General features: G+C 32.4%; 8 protein-coding genes across 8 annotated transcripts; 1 reads left to right on the top strand and 7 right to left on the bottom strand. All coding sequences in view use genetic code 12, as the record gives it.

Annotated features, from left to right (window-relative positions):
* Positions 1 to 322: 322 nt before the first annotated feature.
* Positions 323 to 808, bottom strand: CTRG_04000 (uncharacterized protein; the record flags this gene model as incomplete). Its single annotated transcript, XM_002549657.1, has 1 exon — positions 323 to 808. One exon carries the CDS (start codon positions 806 to 808, stop codon positions 323 to 325), a length of 486 nt encoding a protein of 161 aa, XP_002549703.1.
* A 1,609-nt stretch (positions 809 to 2,417) lies between these two features.
* Positions 2,418 to 2,798, bottom strand: PFY1 (profilin; the record flags this gene model as incomplete). Its single annotated transcript, XM_002549656.1, has 1 exon — positions 2,418 to 2,798. One exon carries the CDS (start codon positions 2,796 to 2,798, stop codon positions 2,418 to 2,420), a length of 381 nt encoding a protein of 126 aa, XP_002549702.1.
* A 408-nt stretch (positions 2,799 to 3,206) lies between these two features.
* UBA2 (E1 ubiquitin-activating protein) lies at positions 3,207 to 5,060 on the bottom strand (the record flags this gene model as incomplete). Its single annotated transcript, XM_002549655.1, has 1 exon — positions 3,207 to 5,060. The coding sequence occupies one exon, from the start codon at positions 5,058 to 5,060 to the stop codon at positions 3,207 to 3,209; it is 1,854 nt and encodes a 617-aa protein (XP_002549701.1).
* Positions 5,061 to 5,275: 215 nt separating this feature from the next.
* On the bottom strand, positions 5,276 to 5,995 carry DPM1 (dolichyl-phosphate beta-D-mannosyltransferase; the record flags this gene model as incomplete). Its single annotated transcript, XM_002549654.1, has 1 exon — positions 5,276 to 5,995. The coding sequence occupies one exon, from the start codon at positions 5,993 to 5,995 to the stop codon at positions 5,276 to 5,278; it is 720 nt and encodes a 239-aa protein (XP_002549700.1).
* Positions 5,996 to 6,580: 585 nt separating this feature from the next.
* On the bottom strand, positions 6,581 to 8,878 carry NRP1 (Nrp1p; the record flags this gene model as incomplete). The annotated part of the gene is made up of 1 exon (XM_002549653.1): positions 6,581 to 8,878. The coding sequence occupies one exon, from the start codon at positions 8,876 to 8,878 to the stop codon at positions 6,581 to 6,583; it is 2,298 nt and encodes a 765-aa protein (XP_002549699.1).
* A 1,298-nt stretch (positions 8,879 to 10,176) lies between these two features.
* Positions 10,177 to 10,692, top strand: GPX3 (Gpx3p; the record flags this gene model as incomplete). The annotated part of the gene is made up of 1 exon (XM_002549652.1): positions 10,177 to 10,692. One exon carries the CDS (start codon positions 10,177 to 10,179, stop codon positions 10,690 to 10,692), a length of 516 nt encoding a protein of 171 aa, XP_002549698.1.
* A 169-nt stretch (positions 10,693 to 10,861) lies between these two features.
* CTRG_03994 (chromatin-remodeling ATPase) lies at positions 10,862 to 13,936 on the bottom strand (the record flags this gene model as incomplete). The annotated part of the gene is made up of 1 exon (XM_002549651.1): positions 10,862 to 13,936. One exon carries the CDS (start codon positions 13,934 to 13,936, stop codon positions 10,862 to 10,864), a length of 3,075 nt encoding a protein of 1,024 aa, XP_002549697.1.
* An 824-nt stretch (positions 13,937 to 14,760) lies between these two features.
* On the bottom strand, positions 14,761 to 16,236 carry RME1 (Rme1p; the record flags this gene model as incomplete). Its single annotated transcript, XM_002549650.1, has 1 exon — positions 14,761 to 16,236. The coding sequence occupies one exon, from the start codon at positions 16,234 to 16,236 to the stop codon at positions 14,761 to 14,763; it is 1,476 nt and encodes a 491-aa protein (XP_002549696.1).
* Positions 16,237 to 16,609: the final 373 nt, after the last annotated feature.

The following is a 16,609-nucleotide window of genomic DNA, read 5'->3' as shown; positions in this document are numbered from 1 at the left end:
TTTCTCTTTTTTTTGGATCCAAATTTTGCGAGGAAATTGATGTAAAAAAATAATATTAAAGGAGTTGGAGAAAATATACGACAGTGTAGATGATTTTTATAGAAACCATTCAAAATTACCATGTTCAGAGTTGATTTAGCAACTGACACTACACAATTCATGCTAAGACTACTACTATGCAAACGTTTATTAGAAATAAGTGGTCATAACCCCGGGGCTAATACACTCAATGCTTAACTCTATAGTTCTGTAACCTGATATTAGTATTAAATATACGCTGTATTTATCAAAAATAGAATATACACCTTTGACTTCAATTGACTTAAAAACGTCTTTCTCTTTCTCTTCTTGGTCCTAATTCTTGAGTTCTAATCCCAGCACCAAATTGGTATCCGAATGGAGAATGGGCTGGAATTAAATTGTAATTCGGTAATTCATAAACACTACCAGTTTTCTTCAATTGTTCACCTAATCCACTATTATCTCTATCGAATGTTTTAAGGAATCCAACTTTGTATTTTCTATCATACAGTTCATCTCTTAAATGACTACGTTCGCCAGTAGTAATTTCATCAAAATATTTAGAAGCAAATAATGGTTTCTCAGTAGAATCTTTATTCTTATAAACTAAAAATCCACCTGCTAATGCAGCAACACCAAATACTTTGGCAAATGTTATTTCTACGGGTTTGGACTCTGGTTCATGATGATGATGATGATGATGATGATGTGAGGAATTGAATCTTTTAATAGTGTGTTCTATCGAGCGACGTGAAGCTCTTGTTTGTTGTCTAATTGTTGAAAACATTATGATATGTGATCAATAAATAAAATAGGAATAGATAAAGTTGAAAGAAAGGTTGGTTAATTTGTTATGAAGTTGGATTGATTATTCCCTTTTTCTTTTTTTTTTTTTCTCTTCTATTGGTTCTACTTTCTTTTTGATTTTCGACCAATGAAATATTTCGCGAATACAAGCGACTACATGCAGGAAAAGACAAAAAAATCAAAAAATTTCCACTTTTGTGGCACGTGATGAATTTTAAGTAAGGAGGTTGCAACCAATGTGGAGTTGAAATACTGACAGCTGCTAGATGTGTACTTCTGTGTGTTAGTCATGATGAAAAATACCACTTCGATGGAGTTCAATAACAGAGGGATAGTGCTACATTAAACAAATGGTATCTGTACAAGAAACAATGTATTCAACAAACAGTCTATATTAAAACCTATTGGTAAATTTACTTATTTTAAAAACAACACCATTAAAAGAAAAACGAATGAAATGAAATGAATGAATGAATGAATGACAATGACGTTGAGGAAATGTACCTCTTTTGTTTATACGTTGAATTTTCGTTAATAATGTCCAGCATGATTTTATAATACTTTTATGCAAAATTAATTATTTTGAGTTTGATGAAGACCATGATGATTCATTTTCCACCTGATTTTGAATCCAGCCCAATCTATGAACTCGTGTATTATATGATGAACTCATTATAGAGTTTGATGCATGTTGTTTGGTATTATTTGCCAATTTTTTAGGTCCACCCGTTTGGGAAAATCTTGTTATTACAAAATCAGTGGTGATCAAAAATATAGGACCTAATAACAATAAACTATTACTTGGAAAGAGTTTAGTAGTCATGATGAATGAATGATTAGTTATAATAATGAGTTATTGTATGGGGTGACTTATGCGATTCGGGGTATGTCGTAGGATGGACTGTTTGTATGGAGGGAGGTATAATCTAGAGATTTTTAGTTTGGATTTAAACTACTTAATGAGTTATAAACAAGATGAATAAGATCAAGGATTATAATCCTGAACAGTGGTATTGTGCTAGTGATATATACCTTTTTCACTGAAATGTGGGAATTATTTGCTTAAAAAAAAGGGGGCATCACAGGGGAAGTAATTTTTTTTTTGCTGTTGAATGATCTCAACTAAATTAAGTCCCACATTTCTTGAATTGCTCTTTCTGGGCAATAGGCGGGTGTGTTTGACTACTGTTAGCCCAACATTACACATTTATGATGAAATACAGAATATCTACAATGTCAGAGAGAGTAGAGTAAGATCTGTTGTAAACTAGAATAATTTTTTATTTATTTCTTGTACTGTATTGAAAGGAATACATAACTCTAAAGTTATAAACTAAATACCCACAAAAAAGAACATCAACTAGTAATAATAATAAAAAAATTAATAAAAATGAAATCGTATTACCCAATTATCGTGATTACATTGTGTCAATTCAAACTCAAATAACCAAGGTACGATATTTATAAAAAAAATTAGGGTATGATAAATGCTAAGCCGTTTCTTTCATTATCTCCAACTCGACAAAAGTCAAACCAAAAAGAAAAGAAACGACACTCAAATGACAAATTACTAAACCTTGATTGAACATCTAATAACCAACACTGATCAAGTAATCGGCCAATTTTTCGACAATTGTAGTGGCTTCACCAGGTTGGACACCACTAGGATAATGAGCAACCAAAATGGCTTGTTTGGTTCGAACACAAACAACACCTTCGGCTTCATGTTTACCATAAATAGATCTATCATCAGCTCTTAATAAGAAGTATTTTTGACCTTGAACATGTAAACCACTGGTTTGTAAACCTTCGGCACTATCGAAACCTTTGGCAATTTCAGTGATTTCAGCTGGTTGTAATTGAAAAGATCCAGATTGAGCCCACAAGGAATCACCAGCTCTAGAATATAAAGCGGCTTTGTCAACTTTACCGCCAGCAATTAAGTTATCAGTGTAAGCTTGCCAAGACATATTAACGAATGAGTAGTTTGGGGAGGGTTTGTATAAAATGTATCAATTGAATGAATTGAATATAAGAAGAAAGGAAGGCAAACTTGAATGAAAAAAAAAAAGAGGAAGCGAAAGAGAAAATAAACGAAACTCACACATTTTCCACAAGGGACAACAACAACAGGAACAACAAAAAAGTGCGTGTAAGGAATGAATGGCATGGGCCGCATAACAAAGAACAAAAAAATGTCAACATGTCGACTAAATTCTGTTACAAGCTGGGTCCACACCGACCGGGGGGATACCGGCCCCATCTACGTCGGGAAGTAATTCCAATCACACACACACAAAAATGAACTGACGCTATGATACACGTAATCGATACAATTATACATACATACATACATACATACATACACAACTACTTACTTACAACTTTTGCTTTTTGCTCGGTGGCTCAACATCTTCATCATTATCACTGATTTCTATAATCCCACTATCAGAGTCATCATCATCATCGTCCAAGACAATTACTCCCCCATCTGTTTCTTTTATACCAATTTGCTCTGTTTCTCCTGTTACTTCAGGGGCTTTGAATATCTTCTTTGGTCGTAATTTCAAATCAGGTAATTCAAGGTCGCATTGTTCATCAACAATGCTTAAATACAATTGTAAATTCTCTAATTGATCGTCGTCATCTTGAACTAAAATGGTTTCTCCATTGACAACACCAGGCACTTTATTCAATGGTTTATCTAAATGATCATCAAAATCCACATCGTAGATCAATTTTGATTTACCCAATTGAATTGATATGTCTTCTTTGTTATAACCATACTTTTGTTCAAATTTATCCACAAGTTGACCCAATGTAATTCTAGTCAAATCATCATTTGAAATACGCAAAACTCCCCTTGACGTAAGTGAATCACTTGCACATTTTGGATCTGGTTGAGATAATTTGACACCCGTGACGTATTTATTTGGCCTTATACTGATGAATACAGATGAAGTTCTACCGGCAATAGTAGTGAAATCGTTACTGTTAGCATCATTTTGGTATTGGTAATACTCAGTCCCTGCTAAACTGGAGAAACCTGCAATAAGTGCATTAGTGGTTGCAATAGCCGGGATGATATTACCTGCAATTTGTTTGATGTCAAATTTCGACTTGATAGGAATACCAAAAACAGAAGATCTCAAGTTTGAAGCTGCTGTTACAAAAATCATTGTATCTTCATCATCCTTGTCAAATGAAACAAACAGTTCTTTCCCCGATTTTAATCTGTTTTGAATAGACTCTCCTGATTTATACAATGCATATATGTTTTCCAAAACTGTCCAGACAGAAGTATCAGCTGACAAGATAGATTCATTCAGGCTATCCTTCAACAACAATTCCAAGTCTTTAGAGTAATGATTCACATCCAAAGGTACCGGTTTAGCTCTCTCTTTCCACAACGTTTCAATTTCTAGCAATCTTTCAATATCAACTTTGAAAATCTTGGTTAATAAATTCTTAATAAATTCATCCAGATCAGAATTGAGAATTTTAGAACGCAACTCAGACAATTCATTAGCTTCTTTAGCCAAATTCTCTTTCTCAGCATTATCTTCTGTTTCATTATCAATGGCCTGTGAATCATTAAATGAATTAGATTCACTTTCATCAAATAACTGATGAAACAAAAATTCTTTAGCCCAAGTTATACAATGAACAGGTTGTGATGGAGTTGATCTAATAGTACATACAGGGAATGATTTTGGAGTTTCTTTAGGTTGACAATCAAAACACTCACTATAATAAGGATAAATTGGTTGAATCTGTCCAGCATATCCAGTAGTTCCACTTTCCATTAACGGTTTCTTGACAAATAATGCCATTCTATTAACATAACTTCTTGCTTCTAAATTGTCCAAAGCATTGAAAATAAAACTAAATTGACTCCAGAATTCAATTGGGAATTGTTTTGTATCCATTACATTCCCATGATGAGGAACTAATTTAACTCCTAAATAATTGAATGATTCAACTGCTTTGGAAACTGTAAGTGATTTGGATTTATCAATATCTTTTTGACGAAATAAAAATTGACGATTCAAGTTGGATAATGTAATAGTATCTAAATCAACAATATGAATTTCACCATATCCGGTCAATACTAAATCTTTGAGCAATTCACAACCAATACCCCCTGCTCCAATCATAACAACTTTAGTAGAACGAATTCTATTAAAACATTCTTCACCAAGAATCTTTTTCAAATATGTATCTTTAGCCATGACTTGATTGGTATTATTATTGAACTGTAAAATATTGTTGCAGAATTTTTACTTCTTTTTTTTTTTGTTTTCCATTTTTCCATCATTTTGGTGCAAGACCTTTTTCATTTTTTTGGCTCGAACTTGGACGTGTTTTACTCCCCTCCATAGTCTGGTTTAAACAATACAACGAAACAAAATGCGCAATTTCAATTGAATAAGACAACTATTCTTACCTATACACTAGTAAATAAAGTCCATACACCTTTACCATATTGAACAATTTCATCACCACCTAATTTGGATTCACCATATAATCTATCAACAAAACTAATTGGTACTTCTCCAACAGTGAAGCCCATGGCTTTAGCTCTAACCATCATTTCCATTTGGAAAACATAACCTTTAGATTGAGTAACATCAATAATTTTTCTTAAAACTTCAGTTTTATATAATCTGAAAGAACCAGTCAAATCACTAACATTTGGTCTTAAAACAACACTAGCTAAAAAGTTGGCACCTCTAGAAATCAATTTTCTTTTAAAATCCCAACCATAAACACCACCATCACCAGCATATCTTGTACCAGTAACAATATCAAAATCTTCAGTTTTTTGTTTAGCAATAAATTCAGGTATAGCTTCTGGATGATGACTGAAATCAGCATCCATAATTATAACAAAATTACCAGTAACAAATTGTAATCCATGAACATAGGCAGTACCTAAACCTAATTTACCTGCTCTTGGTCTTAATTGAATATGTTCAGATCCAAAAATATCAATCAATTTTTTGGCAACTTCTTGGGTACCATCTGGTGAATTATCATCAACAATAATAACTTCCCAATCTAATTTATTAGCAGTGAATGTTTTGTTCAATAAATAGATTAAAATTGGCAAGTTTCTCTTTTCATTATAAGTTGGTAATATGACAGAATATTTGTTGTTAGTCATCTTGTAATTGATTAGTTGAATGAATGAATATTGATTAGAGATAAATAATCTACGTGTTGTCAATTTTGTTTTTGCTAATTTTTTTTTTTTTTTTATTTTTTCACTTGTTTTGCGTGTTGTTTGGAATTTTCACCACACGAAGGGAAAAACTTATCCTACGTGGCATTTGAAGCACGCACGCGTGCACACTTTTTACATGTCCGAGATCGCTACCAGGTACCTTATTAGTAGAAAACGATTACTTAAATACATGATATTTCCAACACACTATACACTTCAGAGACACTCCATTTAAAATATTCTTATTTAATTAAGAAATCACATGTATAATGGTGTGTAACTAACCGGTATATCTTACTCTTCCCAATTCCTTCTATCTCCTCACCATGAAACTGTTCCTTCCCCCCATACACACACTATAGTATGGATATTTATAAATAAATAAATCAAATATATGAATAATAATAATAAAAAATATAATCCAACAATAATTAAACAAAAATCAAACAAAATAATTATAAAACAAATAAAAAAAAAAAGGAATTATATGTGTAGATGAATCTCATCAACCATGAACCAATTTGTTCAATTCAAGTTTAATGAATTCATTTGGTTATTCAAAGAATTGAATGATTGTCCATTCATACCAGGGGATTGATGGTTAGAATTCTTTAAAACAACAGGACCAGTTATAGGTTCATTATTGGAATAATTTCCAACTGATTTATGACCGGAATTAGAATACATTGAATATAAATTAGGTGAATTCTGACTACCTGAATATTTTTGTTGTAATGAACCAGAATTATTTGGTCCCATTCCTCCTTGTTGTTGTTGTTGTTGTTGTTGCTGTGAATACATCAATGCTTGTTGTGTCATGACTGAACTCTGTTGTGAAAGTCCTGAACGCAAACTAGTACTATTGTAGTATTGATTCTTTTGGTTATTAGAACTATTGCTATTATTGTTGTTATTGTAATTGTGACCTCCAGAAATATTGTTGTTATTATTGTTGCCACGTTGTTGATTATAATGATGCTGCATTTGGGATTGCTGGAGTCCAATAAACGCATTGCTATTCAAATTCAATGGTTGACCACTAGCTGTAGCTGCCGCAATTGCAGCAGCAGTGGTGTTAACAGAATGCATTGGATTTGCTTGTTGGTGGCTCATAATCGGTTTAGCTACACCACATTTTAAACAACACAAGTTTTTGGCAAAATTGTGGTACATACAAACTTCACATTTCCAATCACCTGCTCTAAAGGGAACATTGCTGTTGTAATGATTACGGCCGAGATTATTGTTATTATTAGTGTTGTTGTTAGTATTAATACTATTGTTGTTGTTGTTGTTGTTGTTATTATGATGGTTTGTATTTATACCACCAACATTGGAATCATTTGAATAATTTTGTAATCCAGAAGATCCATCATTTAACCCATTATACGACAAGTTAGCAGCGCCAGAAGTCATTTTATCAGCAAGTTGTGATTGCTGTTGTAATTGCGATGATTGAGGTTGAGCATGCTGTTGTTGTTGTTGTTGTTGTTGTTGTTGTTGTGGCTGCTGCAGCTGCTGTTGTTGTTGTTGTTGTTGGTTACCAATAGGTGTATTCTGGTTCGATGTCCTGCGACCCAAGTTGCTAGAATTGCTATTATTGGAATGATTGTAAAGATCCTGGAATGCAACAGCTGAAAATGAACATCTAAAACAATGAGTTCTTCTTTGGAAATTAGAGAATCCACATGAAAGACATGTCCAATCTCCTGGTCTTGGCTTATTCTTGGACAATGGAAACAGTGTCAATAATAACTTATCCATAGCAATATCAAAAACCTTGCTACTTGACGGTTGGACCTCAATGGCACGGTCACCTAATACTCTTCCATTCAAAGCTAAACAATCTGCTGCTTCATCATGGGTTCCAAATGCTACAAACCCAGCTATTCCTGCTTTAGATGATTGGGTTAATTTTCCAGCACCATTGTTACCATTATTTGAATCTTCGCCATTCTTAAATGTCCAAAATCCACCAGGTCTTCCACCATATTGAGTGAACCAAGATTCCAACTCAGATTGTGTAGTATCATTAGGCAAGTTTGAAAGATAAAGTACCTTCGAACGTTCTGCGGAGAAAACTGTAATATCTTGACCTGAATCATATGGCTTTGTAAACACAGTAGGATGTTCTTCAATAGGCATAGACTTCTTAACCAACTGTTTGACAATCATTGCATACAATTCAGCCACAGTTTTACCATTAGGTCCAGAATCTAAACCTTGAGAATTGGAATCGTCAACCAGAGCCCTTGGAGGTGGAGTTGACGAAGAAAAATTTGGCAATTCATTGTATTCAGAAATGTTTTCAATTTCAAGTCCCAAAGCAGTTATAATATTGGACAAAGATGTTGCGGGGTATGACAAAGCTTCCGCGTGTGTTGATTGCCAATTACAATATTCCTTAGGAATATCGAATACTCTTGGATGTTGCAAATATGATGGTAAAACCACGGATTTATCTCTAGCCTCACGGGATAACTGAACTCTCAATTTAGATGTATCATACATAACAATTGAAAACTCTTGCTTCTTGCCAATGATTTCATCTTGGACATATTGATCAAATTTTGCAATGGCATCTTTAAATGAACCTGCATTCTTGACATGTTCCCACGAGATCTTGTGAAGTCTTGAACAATATGGTGTAATAGGAGTATTAATAGGACGAACCAAGATCGAATCTTTGGATAAAGTTTCCAAAGTCGATGTATCCAAAGTTTCCCATGCAAATTCAATCAACTCAGATGAATCTTTAGTGACATATGTTGTCGAATCATCACAAGTGGTTGCAAGATGGACAATAATATAAATATCACTCATTTTCTTCAAACAAAATTCAATTCAATACAATACAAAAAAAAAAAAAAGATCTAACCCCAACAAATAAAATTAATTAAGTCGATTAATCTAACAGAGCGGCTATAATTAACAAGGCTACTCTTGATTAGGTAGATATAAATTAGATAATCACTTGTGTACAAGAATTAAAGTGAAAACAAATCTTTATGCAGATTTGTCAATGGAGGGTAATTTAAATGAAAGTAAATTTTTCAGTATTATAACCAAAGTGGAAGTAGCCAGAAAGGAATATCTTTGTTTTTCTTTTCTCTTTAGGTTTTGAAAAACAGGTTTGATTTGGTTGGATGACCTGTATTATTCCTTTTATTGAATCAAGTAATGATCAAGTGTTAGTTGGGTTGGTTGAAGGGAAGTAACTTATAACTATACGTTTTTTTTTTTTCTTGCCCGTTATTATTTTTGTTTACTGGATTCTCACTGTTTGGTGAAAATTTTTTAAAATCCAAAAAAGGGCGACAACTTTTCGTTTCCTATTGACGTTTTCTTTTTGGTCTCTTGTGGCTGACGGGAAGAAAAGCATAATTATAAATTGTTATACACACGTGGATCATTGTTTGAATGCTGGTTAAGTTAACCATGTCAGTTATAGATATCTGCTGGGTAGTATAATTGATGTAGTAGTTATATTTATGCAAAAAAAAAATATGTACATTTCAAAAACGTATTCAGACATCTCACGTGACTAAAATCACGAGAAGTTGCAAAGACACATTTGTTGCAAAGACAGCGAAGATGAATGCACGTCAATCTAATAAGGCTTTACGTGTCAGATAAAATAGGATCGACAGGAACAATGCCATCATTTGTAAAGAGAATTGTCCTGGGAAGTATAAAAAAAAAAAACAAAACAAAACAAAGAAGTGCAAAATCGAATGATTTATTCTGCCCACATATAAAATTGTCATTAGTAATAGATGAATGGAATCTAGATTGGTTGGAGAGAAGTTGAGGATCGTTTGATTTTGCTTTTTCCTTTTAGGCGCATTTTTATTTTTATTCCCATTTCTGCCCTTATTGTTTTTTTTTTTTTTTTGTTTGGTTTTCCCTGCTAGAACCCAATAAAAAAAAAGAGAACTCCGTGGAAAACAACAAACTTACAACCAAGACCAACAAAGCATAATTGATCAGTATAATCAAGAGATATATATCCCCAATAAGAGACATCATTATTCTAGACAATATAATCATACACTACAATATATATTATCTATTTTTGCAATTGAATTCGCCTCCACAGATTTTAGTTATTGTTATTTCCGATGACAAGTGATAATTTACAGCCAACTATATATTCATTCAAACTACCCGATGCTAATAAAAAGATTATTGAGTTTACACAATTTAGAAATAAAGTACTTATTATAGTTAATGTTGCTACTCTTTGTGGATTTACTCCACAATATAAAGAACTACAGTATTTGTACGAAAAGTATAATGATCAAGGGTTAGAAATTATTGGATTTCCTTGTAATCAATTTGGTAATCAAGAACCTTTTAATGAAGATGATATTGTACAATTTTGTCATAAGAGATTTGGAGTTACTTTCCCAATTATGAAGAAAATAAAAGTTAATGGTGAAAAATATGATAATGAAGTATCTGATTTATATCGATATTTGAAGAATGAAAAACCTGGAGTATTGGGATTTAAAGGAGTTCGTTGGAATTTTGAGAAGTTTATTGTAAATAAAAAAGGTCAAGTAGTGGCTAGATTCAATTCAATGATTGCCCCACTACTGTTTGAAGAATATATCAAACAACTCTTAAATGAATAAACAATGAGTAAAAATGTAAATAAAATAACTAAATATCATTAATTCCAGTTATTATTTTTCTTTTTTTTGCTTTATTTTAGCTTTTACATAAATTATACAGTACTATAGAATACACTTTTTTATTTTTTTTTTTGTATTTATTTTGAAATCCTTCAATGGGATGGAATGATTACTTCTTTTGTTTTTTACTTTTAGGTTCAGGTGTAGCATCCTTTGAACGTTTCCCATTGTTTGAACCGGCACCATAATTGACATTGTTTTCAGGGTTTATTTCTTTCAACACACATCCCAATAAAGTTGTACATCTTCTTGATAATTCACCTGAATTCCTTGTTTGGAAAAAGAAATCAAATTGGAATAATGGTGATTGACGAATAGCTTCTCTTATGTTATCATAAACATCAGGCAGATCAAGTCCATATTTGTATAATTGAACCAATAAAAATCTATCCTCTTCATCACTGAAAACACGTTTGTTGGTTGATGCTGGAGGGTATTTTAATACCAATTCTTGCAATGGATATTTGTACTGTGATAATTTTCTTCTCAATGCTTCCTTTTGTACTTTACCCTTGATGATCTTTTCCTCACCTTGTTCAATCTGGTTAATATAACGTTCGTACCCATCAATTTCTTGATAGTTTTTCCAAAATGCTTGCGCATATTCACGAACTTCCTCTTCAGTCTTGTCTTCAAACTCTTGGGAAATTAATCTAATAGAATTACGTCCATACTTGGAACAAACCAGTATGAAATGATGGAAATCTCTTCTGTTCCAAGTACTAAAACCTTGTTGCATTAACTCCTCTTTCAAAGCTCTTTCTTCGTCAGTCAATGGGCGTGAATTATCAATTTCTTCTTGTTCCAAACGCTGCTCCTTTTCTAGCTCTTCCTGCAGAGTGTTTTTATCAGCAGCTTTTAAGGGAACTTTATAATTGATTTGTTTTCTATAATAGTTCTTTTCCAATTCATACAACTCAAGAACTTTTGCTGGGTAGAATTGATGATCATAGATGTTTAATTGTTTAGGTGGTTTTGGACCAGATCTACTAGTAGTTGAAGACGATTTATTACTACCAGCATTGAAAACATCTCTATAGTAGGTATCAACAGAATAATTCTCCTTACGTTCTCTCTTACCAAGTTCAACAACCGGTAATTGGATTCCCAATTCTTTCTTTTTGAAATCTTCCCCATTCCAATTATAGACTGAATCATCATTACTGAAATTTTGCAAAGCATTCAAATTCAACTTGGCGTACTTTTCATTTAACTCTTGAGTTTTTTCTTCTGATTTCTTCAAAATATCTTCAATGTCAACCGTGGCTTCCCCTTCACCAGATCCTCCTGGCGCAGCAGAGTTATCCTTATGGAACATATCAGCAGCACCAAATTGAATCAAATCCAATAATTCATTCTTCGATGCAGCCTTACTACTTTGTTGTCCATCTAATCCACCAGTATTTCTACCTTGTTGAATAACCAATTGATCTAACCTTAATTTCTGGGTTGCTCTTTCCAAAACTTTTTCTTCAATAGCATTTTCAGTGATAAATCTGAAAACTTTAACCTGCTTGGTTTGACCAATTCTATGAGCACGATCCATAGCTTGTAAATCTGCTTGTGGATTCCAATCTGAATCAAATAAAATAACAATATCAGCAGTGGTTAAATTAATACCTAACCCACCAGCTCTTGTTGTCAATAAAAACACAAACTTTTCACTTCCTGGTTTATTATACTCATCAATGGCATTGATTCTATCAGAATGTTCAGTTTGACCATCAATACGACAGTATTGATATTCACGGAAGTAACAATAATCTTCTAAAATATCCAACATTCTACTCATCTGTGAAAAAATCAATACTCTTGAGCCTTCTTGTTGGAATTTCTTCAACATTTGATCCAAAATAAGCATCTTTTGCGAATTAAACACCAAATGTTCGTCAGTGGTGTATGGTGGACCTGGTTCCATACCTTCAAACAAATATGGATGGTTACAACATTTTCTCAATTGCATGACAATATTCAACAATCTTGTTTTCGATTCCTTTTTACCATTAGATCCATTAACAGCATCGATATCCTTCTCTAGAATTTTCTTGTACAAATTCTTCTGCATTGGAGCCATTTTAACATAAACATTCAATTCCTTCTTTGGTAATAATGACTTTTCAACATCGGCTTTGATTCTTCTCAACAAGAAAGGTTTCAAAACTTTATGTAATTGAGAAATAACCTTATCTTGATCTTCTTCTTCTTGGTCTTCCTTTTGGAACCATTCATCAAATGATTCGTTATCCGCAAAAACATCTGGTAAAATGAAATTAAGCAAAGCCCATAATTCACGCAAGTTATTTTGTAATGGAGTACCGGTGATTAATAATCTATTCTTAGAATGAAACATTCTAATGATTTGTGATAACAAAGACTCTTCATTTTTAATTCTATGAGCTTCATCGATGACAATATACTCCCAATCAAATTTTTTAAGTGTAGACTTTTCTCTAATGACAATTTCATAACTTGCAATGATAATATCAAATTCACATTGCATAACCTTTGATTTGATCAATTCTGCTCTTTCATCTTTATCCCCTTGCAAAACCAAAACTTTGATGTCAGGAATCCAACGATTAAACTCACGTTGCCAATTATCCAAAGTTGATTTAGGTGTGATAACAAGATGAGGACCATTAATACCTCTCATATATCTTAAATATCCTAAAAATGAAATTGTTTGCAAAGTTTTACCCAAACCCATTTCATCAGCTAAGATCCCAGATAAATTATTTTCATATAATGAAATTAACCAATTTAAACCTTGGATTTGATATGGTCTTAATTTCCCATCAACATATCCTGGACTTTCAGTGAATTCAAAAATTGAACTAGTTAATCTTTCATCTTTTAACAATTCTGCATCTTCTTCCTTTTCAGTTTTTCTTCTTCTTTTACTAGCATCGGATCCCTTTTTGCCTGGCTTGGATTCTGAATCATGAATATCATCGACAATTTTACGAAATAAAGGATCTTTATTTGCTTTAGCTTCAATAAAATGACGAAACAAACTAGTCAATCCTAACAAATATTTAAATCTATTACTTGTTTTTTCAATATCAACTTGTTGTTTATCACTTTTTGTAAAATATTTCCTTTGATTATTTTCAAATGAAAAATCATTCATTGTTTCTGAACCATCGGTCACATCAAATGATGGTGTAGCTTCAGTCGAACTCATCTTGTCAATTATGTGAATGAATAAATATAGCAAAAAAACAAGAAAGAAACTAATGACAAATCAATGATGATGATGACGATACGTTTTGAAATATTTTTCGTTCTCCTTTGCTGCCGATATAATCTGAAATTGAATTTTTTTTTTTCTCTACGCGTGCACTACTTGGTTGTTGATTTTCATTAATAACGCGACGTGTTACGGCTGGTCTTTAGTAGGATAATTTAATGAGGACATACTTTTAATCTTGTTCAAATAGTGATGTAATACTTACGATTGGGCTGGTTTGATATATGCACTTATCTGCTTGTATCCTTGAATTGGAATTAACAGTAAATACGCGTTTATTCAATAGTACATCACGTGATACTGATCACACTTCATTGAGTACAGGTGCTATAACTTCTAAACGAAATGAACCGAAGAAATTTAATGGAATTCTATATAAAACTAAACAAAGAAGATTATTTCTAAATATTTATCAAGAAACAAAAATACCAAGAATTGAATGGGTAAGGGCTGTTGAAAGCCAAATAAAAACAAAACTAATACCAATAATTAAAATTAAAGACAAGATTAGACAAATTTTATGATGAATAAAATAATGCCAAAACAAAAACTGAAAGTGAAAAGGGCGGAGGCAGGGAAGGGGATATCCATAATGGACAGCTATCAACAGCAATCTATACTCTTTTATAACTACTTTATCAAAATGAAAAAAAAAAAAAAAAAATAAAAATGAAAAAAAAACTTTTTCTAATATTGCTTGTTGAAATGATTATCCCCTTTGAACAAACCAAAACATATAAATACCAACTAATTATGCATTATGCATGATTCTTATTAATTCTTCTTCTTCTTCTTCTTGTAAAATTGCTTGTTCTTTTATGAACCAATTTAACATGTCTTGTTAAAGTATCACTTCTATAAAAACCTTTACCACAACTAGGTTCATCACATACAAACAAGTATTTTTTAATTTCATCAGAATATTTGGAATATTGAGCACTAACTAAACCATGAGTTAAATGATCTGAATGAACATGATGTCTTAAATCTGCTCTTTTATCAAATCCAATTATATTCATTGGACATTCTTTAACTGGACATTTAAAATTTCTAGTTTCTAAATGCATTTGTAAACCATTATCTTCATAGTGATTAATAAGTTCCAAATAATTGGTAAAATCTACTTCACAATGTTTACGACATTTGGTATCACTTTCAGAAAGTCTCATTCTTTGTAATAAACGAGTTGAATATCTAGCTAGTAATCTCTTTTTCATTGATTCATAACCTTGTGATAATACATTTGCAGTATTGACGTTCTTTCTTGAATATGATTTAGATCTTCCTGTAGCAGCAGATTGTTCAGGATTGATTTTTTTAATGGTTGTCATATTCTTGATTTCAAAAGCTGGTTGCAAAACAGGACCACTTTGTTTAGGCATCTTTTGAGGAACAACTTTACCATGGGATAAATTTAAAGCAGCAGGGAAAGTAGGAGAAGAAGGAATAATAGGAAACCTAGAGGAATTATCTTCAAATAATCCCTTTCTAATATTAGGAGATGATTCTGGTGTAGCAATGACGTTTTCAGATGTTGAACATCCCAAATCATAAGATGCATGTCTCACAGCAGAATTAATATGGTGATGGTTTCTAAAAACCAAAGAACTAGTTGATTGAGGATGAATTGAAAATGTAGTAACAAAATTTAAATACTCGTCATGAGGTTGTTTTCCATCAGTAACTGTCATTGGAGACAGTGGAGAGGGTAAGATGCATTTTTTATCTTCATTCAAAGTAGTGATACTATCTGATCTAGCAGCAATATTAGCATGTTCATGAGGAAAATGATAGTGGTGAAGATGATGATTATTATTAAGTGGTAATTGATCAAACTCATGAACAGAAATTGGATGCATCAATGGTGTGGTTTTAGTAGTAGTACAAGCTGAAGTATCCATAGAATTCATTGGTGAATTCAAGATACAAGTTTCATTCAATAAAACATCTTGCATGTAGTTAGGTTTGAACACAGCTGAGCTTGGATGATAAGGCAGTGGCAGTTGAGAATTGGGTTGATCTTGTGAATCTTGTTGGTCTGGCAATTGTTGTTGTTGTTGTTGACTCATTGTACTAGCAAGAGCGTTTTGCAAATATTGGAAATGTTGTTGTTGTTGAACAAATTGATAATGATGGTATAAATGCAGATGTGAATTTGGTTCTTGGTGCTGTTCATTATCTTGTATATGAGCCAAGTTAATCGAATTAGATTCTATCAAGTTATAACCAACCATGTTTGCAGGAAAAAGGAATTGAAGAAGGAACACTAGATGAATAAAAAAAATTAATTTAAAGAACAGGTGGTGTGGAATTGAAAAATAAAAGACAAAAGGTGTTGTTGTTGTTGTTGGGGTGGTGGTGGTGGTGGTGTATATATATCCCGATATGAATTAGAGAAATGAAAGTTCTTTATGTAAGCAATATAATATAAAGCACAAAAGATAATGGAACAACTAAGCTCGAAATAAAAAAAAGGATGATGCTTCTGACCCTTATTCTTTAGCAAAGTGTTAACAACAAGTGAAAGAAACAAGTGGTGTTTATGTGAATAAAATGTGGAATGGGTGAGTATAAATAAATATATTTATATGTGTGTGTGTTAATGAA

The sequence above is a fragment of the Candida tropicalis genome, assembly GCF_000006335.3.
Source record: "Candida tropicalis MYA-3404 genomic scaffold supercont3.5, whole genome shotgun sequence".
Classification (NCBI taxonomy): Eukaryota; Fungi; Ascomycota; class Pichiomycetes; order Serinales; family Debaryomycetaceae; genus Candida; species Candida tropicalis.
This window is presented reverse-complemented; position numbering and strand designations above follow the sequence as displayed.